Below are 16,705 nucleotides of genomic sequence, written 5' to 3'. Positions count from 1 at the left end.
TCTTCCTTAGGCCAGAGCTGAAATGGGCTTCAGGAGGCCCTTCTTCTCCTTGCGTGTTTCTGAGACCCAGAGAAGATGAGACTGGAGAGACCTGAGCAGTCTCCCCTGCAGCGTCCTAGCTCAGCTGACCTGTGAGGGGGGCTCCTTAACCCCGGGATTCCCCATGTGGGAAAGCAACGGAAATCTCAAAGACCAGCTCCCTGGGCAAGACACCAGACAGGCCAGGATGTGGAAGCAGAGGGCTCCCTGCTGGCCTCCTGGGGAGCTCCTGGTCCCCAGTACAGAGGTCCCCCTCCTCTCTCCCTCCTGGCTGCCCTCAGACACTAGGAGCTCTCGCTTTGCTCAAGGCCCTTGTCTGGGCCACTCCTCCTTCCCAGGACACTGTCCTCCAACCTGGCTGCCTCCCCTCCTGCACATCTTGGCCCCACCCTCACCTCAGAGGTGCCTTCATGGTCTCCCTGTTGAAGGCCAGTAGGGAGCTGCACACAGCTATTCACTGCACACGGCCATTCACTGCACACGGCTATTCACTGCACACGGCTCTGCCTCCCTCCTTTCTCTTCCAGCTTGCTTGCTCTCCGTGCACTCCATTTTCTAATAGAGAAAACACTTGCTTTATTTATTGCCCCCCCCCCTCCATGAAGCAGAAGCTCCATGAGGGCAGGGTTTTCCGTTTTGCTCATTGCTGTATCTGTCCCCAGCTCTTGGAACCATGCTAGGCACACAGTAGGTGATTAGTGAAGCTACTGAATAAGTGAGTCAATGATCCACCTGCAGCAGCTGCTCAGGCTCTGAACTTGCCGCCCGCAGAGCCACCCCACGAAGCCACCTTGCTCCCTTGCACTGGCAGAGGAAGCCTGCACTCCCGTCCCTCTGTTCCAGCATTTCATATGCAAACATTTCCACGTGCCCAGCTGCTACTTCATCTGCATTCACTGTCATGAACCCCACTGAGTTTGCCTTTCTCCGTTTTTCTTCTGCTTTAAGAACCCTCCCTCTCGCCATTGGTTGGTAGGTGGACCTCAGTGCAGGCCTCAGAACGGCGTGCAGGCTCAAGCCAGAGGCGCGCGGCGCAAGGATTAAAATTCCCGCAAACTCAGTTTAACAGGGTAATCGTCTCATGTATTGTTTAACAAGAAGCTGCTTGGAGCTGGAGCAGGACTTGCAATCGACGCCAAGCAGATTCCTAACGGCATCTCCTTAAAACGAGAGGCGAAACAGAGCTGGAGGAAGACTGTCCTTGGGGGAAGTGACAGAGGCCAAGCCCATGTTCTGGCCAGAGAGGCAGGCAGGTGTGCGCTGCGTCTCTCTCCATCTTGGCTGTGGGTGAAGATGCGAGCCAGCTGGGGAAGGGGGTCAACAGGGAGTCGCGGATCTTTCCCTTGATTTAACTGCTCAGGGCCGAGGCACAGGAATGCCATGAAGTGCCCGGAGGTGGGGCTCGTGTGTTGACAGATGTGTGCGCCGCGAGGTCTGAAAGCTCAGAGTGTTCCTCAGAGATGGCCGACCCCAAGATCAGCACCGCAAGCCATGGAGAAGGAGGGGCTCCGCACTTGGGATCCACCTGGCAGCGGGGAGCACCAGCAAGAGGCCAGGACATGGGAACCCCCTGCCAGTCTGGCCAGGTGCCTCATCACGTGGTGTCGTTCAACATAGCAGATCAGTTGTTTCTGGAACAAATTTCACTTCTCAATCCTAAGGAAATGGAAAATTCATGGCAGATCCAATGCCTTCACCTCACACAGCCAAATCACCACCCCTTTCTGGGCGACAGCTTCACCCTATTTTAATCAAGATCCCAAGGGTTGAAGTAATCACCTTTTGTGTCCTTGATTTAGAGGTGACAGCTAATGTCCCGTATGAGTAGGGCTGGAAAGAGACAAGAAAGTATTTTCATATTAGAAAAAGGAAATCTCCCACAAAGAGAGATGTGGATCTTTCACTGTGGGGAGAGGAGAGAGGGAGGCCATTGATCAACTGATCAACTGATCCAGCCGCCAAAAGCCGGGCCCCTAGGCCCTCCCTCCACCTGAAGATGGAGCAGGCTGTCCCCACAGAAGGGACACTTGGCCAGGGAGATGGAGCCGTGGAGCTGATGCTTCCTGTGGGATGCTTTCATCCTCACGACGGAAAAAAAGAAGCAAGTGCTTGCCGGGTTGGAGCCAAAGAGAAAGGCACAGACGTTTTTGCCTAATGGGAGCAGAGAAAAGTAAACGAACACTTGCCCTTCTGAGTTATTTAGATGCCGTCAGACCAAGCTCTCGCTGGAAAATGAGGTGAATGTGAAGCTCAAACACAGGCCTCTGGAAGGTGAGAAAGAAGAAAACTAGCAAGGAAGTTAGCCCTAAAGAGACACAAAGCAGGATCCCTAATTGTCTCTTAAAGCCCCAGGTCTGTTTAAAGGAAAACTAGTGTTTATATGCAATGTTTACAATGTTCTCATGCTTAGCAGATGCTTTTTTATGGCGCAGATGTGGTACTGGTACTTGTGGTTACGGATGTCTATGTGGGGAGTAGGGAACCCTCTGGGAGAGGCATGGCGTTTGGACCATGTCTAGGTGCTCTGTGATCTGCTTAACTGCAGGCCGAGGGTGGCAAGAAGTACAGGAGGCTTTCCATAGTACCCTCCTTGCTGTGTGACCTAGGCAACTTCCTTCCCTCTCTGTGCTTCACCTTTCCTGTGTTGAATGGGGAGGGGGACGGGATGGCCTGATGGGCAGTGTCTCCCTCATCTCCACTCCCAGGAGCTCCTGCCAAGTGCTCCGTGGTGGAGTAGGACCGTGCGATTTTATGCAACATGTTGAGGTCTGCTTTTGATCATCTTTGAGAAAATTCCTTGTTCTAGGAAGAAGTGTGTCCCCAACCTGTGTCCCCTGAGCATGGCTGGTCTACATGGCACCAGCTGGCCATGTTCTGGGGTCAGGGGTCACTCTAGGTTCCAGCCCCAGCACAAGCTGTGATCCTATCTGAGGACGCACAGTCTCGCCCTCTGCTGAGTTAGAGTCTGAGGGGCACACAATGGCTCAGAGGATATCTGAGGGCACCTGGGGTTTCCTCCGAGAGTTCCTGGGGTGCCCTGGTTTTTCAGGGCCAGAGAGATCTAAGGAGACCAAAGAAACATGCACATATTGGAAGTGCAGGGCACTGAGCTTCCACAGCAGGCCGCTCACTAACTGAGTCAGTCACCTTGGCCTCATCCCTTGATCACTCCCGGCTTCAGCTTCCTCATCTGTAGGAGAAAAGTGTTGAACTACACATTTTCTCAAATCCTTGTTTCCAGCACAAAGATGCTGTGCTTTTGCGTGTGGGGAGACAAGTAGACATGCAGCCTTAGAAGACGCTAGAATCTTGTTATCTATCAAAAAATCTCAGGGTCTTCCAAAGTTTTGAGGCCAAAATGGTAACAGTATCATCCCACATCCATCTCCTTCTCCAAAGCCACCCATCCTGTCCTCAAGTCTTTGCCTGGGTAAGCTCTTTTGACCTCTGGGTCAGGATAGAAATGATCTCCAAGGAAAGACCAGGCAAAGGGTGGTGAGCTCATGTGTGTCTTTCTCACTCGCAGGGTCCTGGGGAGCCGGAGGGTCCTGGTCCCAGACCCATCCCCTTGCCTCCTGACCAGGCCAAGCTTAGCTCTATAGTAAGACAGTGAGGCTTCCCTGTGAATGCTTGGAAGAGGCTCACCTCAGGGGCTCTGGAAGACTCAGAACATTTGCAAAACGCCAAGTCCTGGGCAGAGACTTCAGGGGCAAGAGGCAAAAGCATGGCCTTCTGACCGTGTCAGTGCGATGGCATCTGGGCATGCACATGCGTGTGTGCTGGAGCTGATGGTCCACATCCATGCCCAGCTTGGCCACGGCACACGCCACCCTCCACTCCATCCCCACAGCAGTGGCCGGTCCCTGCAAAATCCACGCAATTCTGTCTGTCTCCTCAAGACTCAGCCACAGTCGCCCTTGCTCATGGCTGTAGAGTAGGGCTCCCTAGGTAGAGATCCCAGCTCTACGACTTCCAAGCTTGAGGCGTTGTGCACAGCACCTAGCCTCTCTGCACCTCTGTTTCAGTGTCTGTAAAATGTGAATAAAAAGTGTCCACTGAGGGCTTCTGTGGGACTTGAACGGGTTCATTAATCCCTTCAGCCCTTCTGGACTAGTCTCTGGCATACGGCTGAGCTCCCCTCAAGTCTGAATGAGCATTGTTGAGGTCACCATCTTCATCGCCCTCCTCACTGCCACCACTGTTGCCCACACTCCCTGCAATACACCCTGTGCCCTGGGCACCCAGATGCTCTCAGTCTGCCCTCTCCACACCCTTGCCGGCCTCCATTCCCTGGCATTTGTGGTCCCGCTATCCAGAAAAGTCTCTCGACATTCTCCTTCAAGTGAGCTCTTACTCATGCAATGAGACCCGAATCAAATGTTACTGCCTCTGTGAGGCCACCAGAAATGGTTACTCCCTCCTCCATGCTCCCAAGGAACTTGTGTGTGCATCTGTTACAAAATTTAAGAAGCAGTGTGCCAGACCAAACTCCTGAAGGGCAGGCATCTTTGCAAACCCATCTCCAGCAGCTCTGTCCTGTGGTGGGTGGTGCTGTGATGATGAGGAAGTAAAGTGGCCATCAGAACCTCATCGGGGGGGACTCCTCAGCAGGGGCTTGGCCAGAAGAGCTGCCCCAGGCCCTGGGGAGGGGAAGAAGTTCCCCACGCCTGGTGCCTGCTAGTGTTTATGCAGAACTACCAGAGAATCCCCAAAGGAAGGAGGCGGACACAGCCATAACTCTTCATCCATCCCCCAACCCATCTCCCCAAAGATCTTCCTTCCAACACCCCTAGTGAGAAACCACCATCCCTCTTTCTACAACCACCCCCAGTACCCCTATTGCATCCTGTTGGCTCATGCTCCAGGACAGACCTCAAGTCTGTCCATTGCATCCTTTCCCAAACACTCTCAATCCCATAACCTCACACCTGACCCCCCACAGCCTCCAACAGGTGCTCCAAGCTCAGCCCTTGCTTCCCTCCCTGTGCAACAGAAAAGGGACCTTCTCCAAAAGCAAGCCTGGCCATGTGCTTTTCCTCTGCAGCCCCGCCCACTGCCCTTGGAATAAATCTAAGCTCCTGCGGTCCCCTAGGCCCTTCCCGATTGGGGCCCTCCCTGCCTTTCTCTCCATCCTCTCCCCACCTCAACTGCCAAGCTCCAGTCATGCTGGATCCTTTTGCTTTCTAGGACAAATCAGGGTTTCCTCCCTTCAGAGCCTTTGTGGAAGCTATTCCCATTGGCCAGAAGGCTGTATCTGCTCTTCCCAAGTTGGTTCCTGGTCATCATTTATACTCAGCCTAACTGGCAGCTCTCTGCAGGGGCTTTCTCCACCCCCACCTGGTTGTCTGCTTCAATACACTTATCACCATGAGTTGTCTAATTGTTTCTGTGCTGTGTCCCCAGAGAGAATGGGAAATTCATGACAGCATGGATTATGCCTGCTATGCTCCTCACTGTTTCTCCACACATTGCATGGCTCCTGGAAAACACATCTTTGTTGAGTGAATCAGGTACCCAAAATATGCCAGGCAACATGCTGTGGAGGTGGGTGTGGCGCTCATTAGACCTTTGCAGCAATCCCAAAAGTACTTGTTATTCCTAATTTACAGGTGAGGAAACAGGAAATGAACTTGCCCGGTGCTGTAAAGTCAATATGTGACAGAGCTGGAATCTGCATGCAGCCCTGTCTGACTTTTCCTACTGTTGGCTTTTCCAACCCTGTCCCAACCCAGAACATGAGTGCAGCCTTAGCAGACATAAGACCCACCACCAGTGTAAATGTGACATGTCAGAATTACGTGCTCCTGTCATTTCTTTGTTCTTCTGTTTACTTAAACTTTCAAGGAAGACTCTGCTGAATGTTCAAATGGCTCCAGTATAATAATTGCATAGTATATTACTATTATTTCTCTTGAGTCTGTATTTATGGGGAAACAGGATACAAATGTATCTTACAGGCTGAAGACTGTTCTGTTAGCCCAGTGATTAGAGAGAACCAGAGGGTGGAGAGATGGCAAGGGAGGGAGAGACTGGCACTGGCAAATCCATGCAAAACTCACCTATTAACGTGATAGTCAAAGTAACCTTTCCAGCCATCTGCTAGCCCTAACGATATACAGTAGACAGGAGTCATCATAAAGCCCAAAAAAGCAAGGTCAGTCAGCCACAGATCTCACCAGTAAAGCCTGAAGGCTAATTCAGAAGGTGCATGTACAAGGAAAGCACGACCCCGCTGCCGCCAAGAGAACAGCCAGACACCCTGCACGGCACTTGACGTTTGTCCTGATGTTCCACGGTCCTAACGACTCTCTATGACAAATGCTAGCATTATCCCCATTTTAGAAATGAGAAACTAAGGAACAGAAAGACTCAGTAACTTCCCTAAGGTCAAACAGCCATCAAGTAACAGCTTTCCACGCTGCAACCCTCCAGATACCCAGGGGCCATACAACCAACAGGTCTTTTCCAAGTCCACACAGTTTCTCTCCCCTCTTCCAATTTCTGATGCTTAAACTTATTTCTTTAAAGCTTGTACATTTCCTGCAGCTTGAAAAGATGGGAATGGCATTTATTAGCAGAATAAAATGGTCTGGTGATGAGAACACAGCTCTAGAAGTTAAGTAAGAGAGAAATGCCAACCCTCTTTCAGGCAGCCCATGCTTAGCAATGGCTGGTGTCCTTCTTTCCCATAAACCCAGCTAACGCTAAAGCCTCATCCCTGGCTTACAGATCCACCAACCAACGGCAAGGATAGCCACTGACCTTTGTTTAGTCCACCAGGTCCCAAATATATTTAACTACAAAATGCTGTATTGAGAAACACCCACTCCACATTCCAAACAAACTTGGGGAAATGTTCACCTGGCCTCCAAGCTTCCAGCACAAAAGTAGGGAATACAGGGAAGAGGAGCCAGAAGGGGCTTCCCTAGGGTGAAGGCCCAAGAGCAGTATGATACTGTGTCACTCCCGGCTCCTTTTCCAAGGGGTCTGCTCTTGTCAGCATGCCCAAGTGGCCCCTGGCCTTACACAGACCCTGAGCCCAATAGGCTCCCACATGAGAGGACATTTAGGAAGCAACGTCCACTGCCCCTTGGGAATCCCTACTGGCTTTCCTCTCCAGAGATTTGGTTTATAATCTGAGAAACTATTATAGAAAAGAAAGGCATAACAAGGAAGCTGGGACACAGATGATACAGAAGGCCAGAAAGGGGGAGAAGTCCTCCTAGGACCTGGCCCTTGTCAGCCCATAAACTCCTGAAGGTTAGGTGTCTTTGCAAACCCATCCCCAGCAGGTCTGGCCCACAGTGGGTGGTGACTTGATGATGGGGAGGTAGCCATCCGAGCCCTGTAAGAGGATGACTCCACCTGGCCCTGGAAATGATAAACACAGCCCCCAGGTACCCATGGAGTTTGAAAGTTTATAATGTACTCTCTTGGGTGTTATATCATTGCCTCCCCACTGAAAATAAGGTATGATTCTTCTTTCTTCCAGTATACAAAAGAGAAAATGGGGCTGTGAAAAGATGAAGGTCCAAAATCACAAGAGGATATAAGTGGTGACCGAGTCCCTGAATTTGAAATTTCCCATCAGGGGCCCACCTGTATACCACCCAGCCACCTGCTCCACCTGTTTGGGGTGTCAAGATCTGGCCAGAAATTGAAAGAGGAAAAGATGAAAGGAAGCATAACTTGGCAGCCCTGGTGGTACAGAGAAGGGAGGATTTGAAACAGAAACAGCAAAAGGCATTTTAAATGAGCAGAGTCTGCTATGGTCTGAAGGTGTCCCCTCCAAAATTCAGATGTTGCCAATGTGATAGGATTAGGAATTGGGACCTTTTTGGGGTGATCAGGCCCTAAGGACTTCTCTCTTTTGAATGGAATTGAGGGCCTTATAAAAGAGGCTTCATACAGCATGCAGACAGCTTGTCCTTCTGCCCTCTGCCATGTAAGAACACAGTGTTCTTCCCTTCCAGGGATGCAGCCCTCATCAGGCAGCTGAACCTGCAGGTGCCTTGATCTTAGACCTTCCAGCTTTCAGAACTGGGAGAAAATAAATCTCTGCTCTTTATAAATTATTTACTCTCAGGCATTTTGTTATAGCAGCACAAACAGGCTAAGATGGAGTCTCAGACAGCAGCTGAGTTGGCTTGGAGAAAAAGAAGGACTCAGATGGGACAGAAAGGTGTCTCTCCCCAGTGCCAGCAAATGCGCCCATGACAGCATTGTTGCTCTGGGCTGGGGAGCAGCAGCCCTGGGATCTGAGGGCAGGTTGGATATGGAGGTCCTACCAGGGCACCAGACATTGCCCTGCCAGTGGGCAGCTCATCTTGGCACCAGGTGCTGCTGCCCAGGGTCAGTGTTCACTTCCACAGAGCTCCTTGATGGTTAGGTTTGTAGAGCAAGAATGGGCACTTCAAAGACATGCTGTGATGCCAGTCTTGCTCCAGAATCAATCACACGTGAGTCTCTTGGTGCTGAGAACAAATGATGTTGTTCAAACTGCTGCATGCTGCTCACACTCACACTGTATCTTTTCTCGGAGATCCTGTGAGGCTGGGACTCCCATGGCCGCAGCTGTGGGCAACCAGTCACACCAGTTCGTTGCCAAGCATATGGCCTGGCTCCTCAGGCATCCTGAAGATGGAGCATCAGCAAGGTTCCTCCATGTTCCCAAGCTCTTCCCAGTGCCCAGGAGAGAGTGTGTGTGCATGTGGGTGTGTCCAAGAAAGAAGGGAGGCACTGGATGAGTGGTCAACCCTGCCCTCCTCCACGTGGCTTCCCGCTTAGCTTCTGCATGTCCCAGCTGAAGCTGGACATTGACTTGGCTCCTTCCAGCTCTCCTCTCCAGGCCCCAGTTGCCAGTCCTGCAGGCACTGGCTGGGCTGTGACTCCAAGAAGCTGGAGCCCCTGGGCCACCTGGGGCCTCTTCCTGACAGTGAGGACTACAGATGCTCAATGGCAGATGCTGGCTGGTGCCACCCTACTAGCAGCACCTGCTGAAGATCCTCACATCCCTCCCGCTTCCGAGGGTGCCCAGAGGGCAGAGGCTGTGGCTGCCTGGAGCATGCAGCTCATGCTTCCTGAAGCCTTGTTGAAGGGCGGAACTGGGCCCTCAGCTCAGGGTGGGCCTCAGGCCTGGCTTCCTGTGTCCAGTCCAAGTGTCCCATGGCCCCTTCTCCTTGCTTCTGTGATGGGCCAGCAAGACTGTAGCCAGCAACTCTCTGGGATGAACAGATACCCCAGGGCCCTTTTTCCACCAGGCAGCTTCCATTGAGGGCTGTTCTGGTTCAGTAGATGGGACATGAGGCTTCACCTGAGCTGAGTTCTTATATGCCAGGTGAGCCTGTCATTAGCACAGCTGGGTTCAGAACCAAGTCCTCAGGCTTTGAATGCAACCAGTCAGCTTCCAGCCTGAACAGCTCAGTCTTCCACTGGCTTTTGAAGATTAAATCCCCTTTTTGCGTAAGCACCTAAGGGGACTGGAGCCTACGGAGGGCCAGCTTGGAAAAAGGAAGGAGGAACATCTGATCAGAGAAAGGCCTGGGGTGTGGCTGCCCTTGCCAGACCACGTTGGTGAGGAGTCCGTGTGGGTGTCCATGAGCATGGTGACACTGAGGACCTGCTGGGGGACCAAGAGGACCTGAGGGGTCTGGAGGTGAGAACCCAAGAGACCAGAAGGTCCTGCTGGCCAGGGAGAGCTGGGGCACAGACAGCAGCCCCTCCCCACGGTTGCCTGGCTACCCAGATCACACATGCTCACAGAGCGCTCTGCAGTCAGGAGCTTCTGGGCTGGGTCTCTTCAGCAACTTCCTGCCTTGAATTCTCCTAGTAATGATAAACTCAGCACCTCCCAAGACAGTTCATGCATGGCTCCCTATACTCTCTCTCACCTGTTGAATAGATAACCACCTCCCTGCAACTCTACCCTTTGGGATGATCCTTCTTGCCCACGACATCCCTTCAAATGTCACATGTGTTGCTGCCTCCAGCCCTTCCTCCTGCTGGGCCCTCTCCTCTGCTGGAACTTGAGCAGAGCTACTTCAGCTACTCTACAAACAGGGCTTCTTTATGAGCTTGGTTTATGGTTTCAAGGGTCTGAAGGCACTAGTGCTGCCCAACATGACTGCCCCTGTGGTCCCATGCTGTCTCTGGGCTGCGGCTCCCCCACCCATAGATGTACAAATGCCTGGCTCTTGTCAGCACCCAAGGATGGGGGCTACTGCCCCCAATGGGAGACCCAGGGCCCTCTACCCTGCTGGGTCCCAGCTGGCTCTGCTCTGCTCACATGAATGAAGTGGCCTGGGGGTGCCGAGCTGGCCCACACACATTCAGGACACGCCTGTGCCGCTCTTGAGTGTGGTGTGGGCCCTGTCAGCACTGCACTGGGGGCTGGGCATCCTGCAGACTCAGAGCAGGATGGGCGATGCCCACAGAGAGCGCCAGGCACGAAGCGTGTGGGAGGCGCCCATGGTCCCCAGGTGGAGGGCAGGCCGGGGTGGCGGGGCGCGGCCAGCAGGCACTCACAGGGCAGGGTCTCGGCGCTGTTCTTCTGGATCATGATGCACAGCTGTAGCACCAGTTGGGGCGCGCTCTCCAGGAAGGTCTCCAGGAGGCGCAGCATGTTGACGTCTGCATATTCGTACATCATAGCCCAGTAGAAGCGTCGCTGGTGTTCCTTCCGCCGCTGGCTCTGAATCCCCAGGTACATGGTGCGGATATACCTGCCCAGAGAGATGGGGAGAACACAGAGAGCATGGGTGGGCGTGGGGGCTGCGGAGGACCCTTGTTATCCCCCTAAAACCAACAGACCCAGCATCCCCCTACCCTGCACTCTGAAGTTCCCAGAGGCTTGGACAGGGCTCTGGGGGCTCCCCATAAAAAGACATGATGTTGAGGCATGGGGGTGGGGCGGGGCTGGTCAGGAAAGGATCTGACCCCTCATGGGCCCCTAGGCAAGTCCTCCTCCTCCTGGTTTCCAATCACCCATCTGGAAAATGAGACAGTGGGGCCAGATGCCTTCCCAGGACCTGCAGGTGGGCATCTCAGGTGAGTTCAGGGATGGGGGTAGGCTTTCTCAGCTTCTGGAGCCTGAATCAGTGGGATGATATGCACAGCAGGCATCCCCCCAGGCCCGCATAACAACCCCAGCCTCATTTCCACCAGAACTCTGGAAATAGTCCCGCAAGGTTGTTTCCTCTGTTGTTCTGGAGGAGGAAAGGAAGGGAAGGGAATGAACATTTGTGAAGCTCCCACTATGTGCCATTCACTGGCTGGCCATGCCCAGGTGGCAAGTGGGAAGGTGTAGTTCTCATGTGTGACAGACAGGAAACAGCGCCGGCTCCGAAAGGTGGCCCCTGCCACACAGGCTCCTGTGGCTGGACAGTGGGACAAGTAGGGATCGCACTAAGGCCATGGATACCATCCCTGGACATCAGGGGGACTCAGGACCTGCCCTGGAGTCTGTCCCAGCAGGGCCCAGGACACAAGTGCAGATGGGTTGCCCACCCTGTGACGACTGCACCCAGGCTCTGTGTGGGAGGGTCAAGGGGCCGAGGAAGCAGGTAGTGGGGAGCACGGCCTCACAAGTAAAGCAGTCGTGGTCTCATCCCTTGCTGAGTGGGGGACCTTGAACTAGTTATTCCAGCTCTGTGTCCTTGTTACTCATCTTTCATATGGGGACAGAATGAGAGCATCACAGGGTGCGTGGGAAGACTAATCAGTGGGATGATATGCACAGCAGGCATCCCCTCAGGCCCGCATAACAACCCCAGCCTCATTTCCACCAGAACTCTGGAACTGTGTCTCCAAGGCAAGAGATGGACTTAAGGCACCACCCAAACTCAGCCAGCAGCCTCCAAGGCTGGGCCAGGGTAGCGGGTGTGGCAGGGATTGCCCAGAAGCAAGGGTCAGAGGGCACAGCTGTGTGTACCCAGTCAGGATCAAGAACGGGAAGCATAAACTGGGTGCCACCGCCAATGGGAGTGAACCACACACCTGTCCATGACCGTCCTGCGAAACGCATGTTCTAGGCCCCACTACTGTGCCCTCTGAAATGCCGAGCCTGACTTGTAAAGATTCAGTCCATGGCTGATGCCCTATCCAAACCCAGCTGGCCTCCAGTATTACCAAGGACCCATTCAGGGCTGCTGGATGGTCCGTTCTGTCCCTGACATGCTGCCATCAGGGTCCCAGCCACCGCCCCTCTTGCCTGAAATGATGCAGAAGTCTCTCACTGGTCCTCCACTGTCTACTCTTACCCCAGAATAACCCATGCTTCACACCGCGACTGAGCCACAGGGTGACCTCAAACACGCATGCCAGGTACAGTGAGCCCTGCTCGCCATCTGATGAGGGGTTCCTGGCTTCTCTCTAGATTCCTAAGGGCCTTTGTGGGGGTGTATGCTGAAGGGACCTGGCCGGGGAAGCTGGGATAGACACCTCATTTCTCTCCAGACCCACCCCCTGGAGTGAGCGGAGGTGTAATCCTACTGAGAACCAGTGTGAGGCAGGCACTGCAGTGGCAGCCCCAGCAGGGAGTGGCATGGGAGGAAGTTTGGGGCACAAGGCCCCCAGCCAAGTCCTTCCAGGTATACAGTCTCTGGGTCCCTGGCCTACTTTGCAGGTCAGGTCTGGTTATCACCATTTAACACATGGGGGAAACTGAGGCTCTAGCATGAAATAAAGCGAGATTAATAAATAAATAATAAATTCTGGTTCTGTTCCAGGTTCTGCCACCTGCTGACTATGGCATTTCCACAAGGCGTTGCCTTGCCCTGGGTCCCTGCCTGTGAGTTCACGAAATTAAGGAACCAGGGAAGAGGCTCAGGAAGAGGAAGGGGAAATTTGCACCTGGTCTCAGAGCACTAGGAGAGGAGGAGGGAGAGATCCAGAGAGACAGAGGCAGAGACATAGTGAGACAGATACACACACACAGAAAGACAGAGGCAGAGGCAGAGACATAGACGGTGAGAGAGAGACACACACACACGCAGAGACAGAGACAGAGGCAGAGGCAGAGACATAGTGAGACACACACACACAGAGAGACAGAGAGAGAAGTAGGAAGGAGCTGAAGGAGAAAGCAAAAGTGAGGGGAGCAGCATCAACTCTGGGGATCTGAAGGAAAGGACTGCCTGGAAGAGGTGATGGCAGCAAGAAATGTGTGCAGGGAGGTTCCCGGAAGCAGATGTCATCATCGATACTTTGGGAGGGACTGAGGTGAGCCCCTGATGGAGGCTGATGGAAGGGTCAGGTTGATCAACCATGACGGGAGTGTGGGGAGGCAGGGCACTGGGGACAAGAATGCTCCAGTCGAGGCACCAAGGCAGGGCTGCATGCCAAGAGCTTTGGCACTCATGTCCAGGACAGCCATGTGCCCAGCAGAGCCTCAGTGCCGTGGATCTCCCAGATCAGAGCTGCTCCCTGGACCCAAACCCAGCTCTCCTAACAGGTGGCACCTTCAGCACACAAGCCACAGATCACTCCAGGCCCCGGAATACAAACCTAATGGTCTCAGGGGTACACTCAGACCACAGAGTCTGCCTCTTCTAGTCTTACAGGTGGCTCAGCAGCTGGAGGAATGGTTATATGGCAGCACTAACCCTATCCTTCTGGGTCCCAGGTCAGTGATGCCAGCGCTCAGGTTCACCCAGGTCTGCCCTACCAGGGCAAAGGGAGCACTGGTTCTACCCCTCCACCCCACAATTTTCCCAAGCCACAGGCCACTCTGCCCACTAAGGCCAGGGCAAAGGAAACCAGTGAGCCCAGAATAAGCTAATTCAACTGGAATGCCTGCCAAGAGGAGTCAATCTTGACACTCTCCTGGGTGTGAGCACACCAGGGTGTGGGAAGACCCAGGGTGGATATAGGCAAAGTGGGTGCCACTCCTCCCTGAGCCAATCAGCAAGCAGATACTGGGGCCTAGAGGGCACCAGGGTCCAGGCAGAACCAAGTTTGGACAGCATGGTGCCTCCCAGGTCACCCACCAGGCACCTCCTGGACACAGTAGGAGCTCATGACAGCCCCACGCCTGACCGCCAGGCCTCAACGCAAACGCCCATCCTTTCCCACCACCCTGCTCCTGCCCCTGCTCCGCTGCTCTTAATGATCACAGCCCCACGCCTAACCGCCAGGCCTCAACGCAAATGCTCATCCTTTCCCATCGCCCCGGCTCCTGCCCCTCCTCTGCTACTCTTAAATCCTTGGGTCCCCAGTAGACAACTAAGGGGTATTGGTTTGCAAAATGATTAGGTCTGGACCCACTTTATAGGGGAGGACACCAGTGCTAGAAAGCAGGCCACCCTTGCCTCAGTCACTCAGTGCTGGGAGACCCAGACTGGACCAGAACCCAGACGGCCCCATGACCTTGCTTGTCCCTCACAACACGTGCAAAGCCCCTGCCTCTCATGCAGGAGGGTCCTGGCAGCTCTAGGATTCTTCCTTCTCCCAGGTTTCCCTGGTGTCTGTCCCTCAGGATCTAAGGAGCTGCCAAGAAACAACCAGGCAGATGGGTGGGGTGGGAGAAGGGAATAAGGCATGCCCCCCTTAAGCCGCTGGGCCAGCGCTGCTCGCCCTCGGAATCTCAGTTTCCTGCGTGTAAAACCCAGAGTTCCTGGGTGACCTCTGAGGCTGCGCTGCCAGCCGCCCCCTGCAGGGCCTCCCATCCCCTCTGCGGAAGTGGCCTCGGCCCACAGTCACACGGTGGCGCCAGACCCTAAGCGTCGCAGAAAGGCGGCTCCAGGCAGGTGATCTCATCCCACAGGCCCGCGCCCTCCTCTGCCACCACGTGGGGTGCTAGCCCAGAGGTACGGTCCGAAGGGGAGGCACGGTGTCTTCAGGAGACACAGGATTGGCTGTCATTCCTCCAAGCCCCCTCCTGCTCCACCTTCCTGGCGGGTTCCAGAAAGCTCACCACACCCTTCCCAAGAGAAGACATCAACTGTCCTTCGGATTTGCTCCCACAGTGGATGTCACCGCATGTCATGCCATATCTCCCCTAGTAGCCTCAGATCATGAAATGCACGGGGCAAAGGCAGCAACGCCACGTGTCATCATGGAGCACGGGCTCAAGAAAGCTGGGCCTGGTCTATGGTCTGCAGGACAGGGCCTCCTTGGGCAGGACACCTCCTGTGGCTGGGCGCCACTATTCACCCATCACAGGAAGAACAGGCAGGAGGGATCTCCAAGCCTCTGCCAACATCTTATGACTTCGTCTTTCTTCAAGGGAGTGACCTTACAGAGCACAAAGGATGGCCTCACATCTTTGCAAACAATAATGCCGGATGTTTGTGTGACACTCATTTGTGCCAGGTGCTGTTCTGGGCACTTGGCACATATTACCTCATTTAATCCTCACAGCACACCTATGAGGTAGCTGCAATGTTACCTACCAATATTCATTTTCAATATTACCTACCAATATTCATTCATTTTCAATGTTACCTATCAATATTCATTTTACAGGTGCAATATTACCTACCAATATACGTTTTACAAGTGCAATGTTACGGGTGCCATATTACCTACCAATATTGATTTTCAATGTTACCTACCAATATGCATTTTACAGGTGCAATATTACCTACCAATATTCATTTTCAATATTACCTATCAATATTCATTTTATAGGTGCAATATTACCTACCAATATTTATTTTGTAAGTGCAATATTACAGGTACAACATTACCTACCAATATTCATTTTACAGGTACAATATTACTTACCAATATTGGTTTTATAAGTGCAATATTACAGATACAATATTCCCTACCAATATTCATTTAACAGGTGCAGTATTACCTACCAATATCCATTGTACAGGTGCAATGTTACAGGTGCAATATTACTTACCAATATTCATTTTACAGACAGCAAACAGAAGCACTGAGGTTAAAACATACACCTTGCTCTTCCCAGCTAAGTAGCTGAGCAGGGCTTCAAGCCCAGGCAGTCTGGCTTTGGGGCCAGTGCTGTTGACTGCTCCTGCCCACGCATCTCCCAGAGGTAGACCATGTGTCTCCTTACCCCTGAACTCAGTCCAACCTGCATGACAGTGGGGAAGAACAGAGTTTGCCCAAAACACCTGGGCTCCCTTCCAGTTCTGCCACCTGGCTGTGTTACCTTGAGGGACATCTCCTAACTTCTCCGAGCCTTAGTTTCCTCATGTATGAAATGCCTAGTCCAGAGTAGAACCCTAGGACATGTTGGACGAATGAGCACATACCATATTCCCCCCTCGGTGGATCACAGGGACCTTAAATGAGACCATGCCTGTGAGGACAGATGAGAGGCTAGAAGTCACCATGCAGATGGCAGCCATTGCTGCTCCCTGAGGTGCTCTGTCCCTGTGTTCCCTTGAGCCCACTCTGAGTATATCCTTTGGATTCTATCTATCTCCTTCCCTTACTTCGTAAGCCATGGCGTTGTTTAATGTTCCTGTTCCCTCCAGCAGAAGTATCTAGTGCTCTGAGGACAGCTTTTTGAGGGAGACAGAGCTGTCATCTTCTTTTACCTCTGGCTCATCTGAGGCTCAGAGACTAAGTGACTTCCCTGGAGCCCCACAGTCAGTCACAGTTCGGGAAAATCAGAGAGAGTCCTGCCCAAACTTTGTTGCTCCTCTGGGGTTAGCTGTGGCTCTGCCCAGGAGTGGCTGGAGTAGAAAACAAT

The 16,705-nt window shown here is 53.1% G+C and overlaps 1 protein-coding gene across 1 annotated transcript in view; it reads right to left on the bottom strand.

The window, feature by feature from the left end:
- Positions 1 to 16,705, bottom strand: part of XKR6 (XK related 6) — a 323,424-nt gene that overhangs the window by 58,049 nt on the left and 248,670 nt on the right. Inside the window, exon 2 of the mRNA XM_035269864.3 lies at positions 10,564 to 10,760. Within this exon, the coding sequence (XP_035125755.1) occupies positions 10,564 to 10,760 (197 nt within the window). The remainder of the gene's footprint in view (positions 1 to 10,563; positions 10,761 to 16,705) is intronic.

This window comes from Callithrix jacchus, chromosome 13, assembly GCF_049354715.1.
Source record: "Callithrix jacchus isolate 240 chromosome 13, calJac240_pri, whole genome shotgun sequence".
Taxonomy (NCBI): domain Eukaryota; kingdom Metazoa; phylum Chordata; class Mammalia; order Primates; family Cebidae; genus Callithrix; species Callithrix jacchus.
This window is presented reverse-complemented; position numbering and strand designations above follow the sequence as displayed.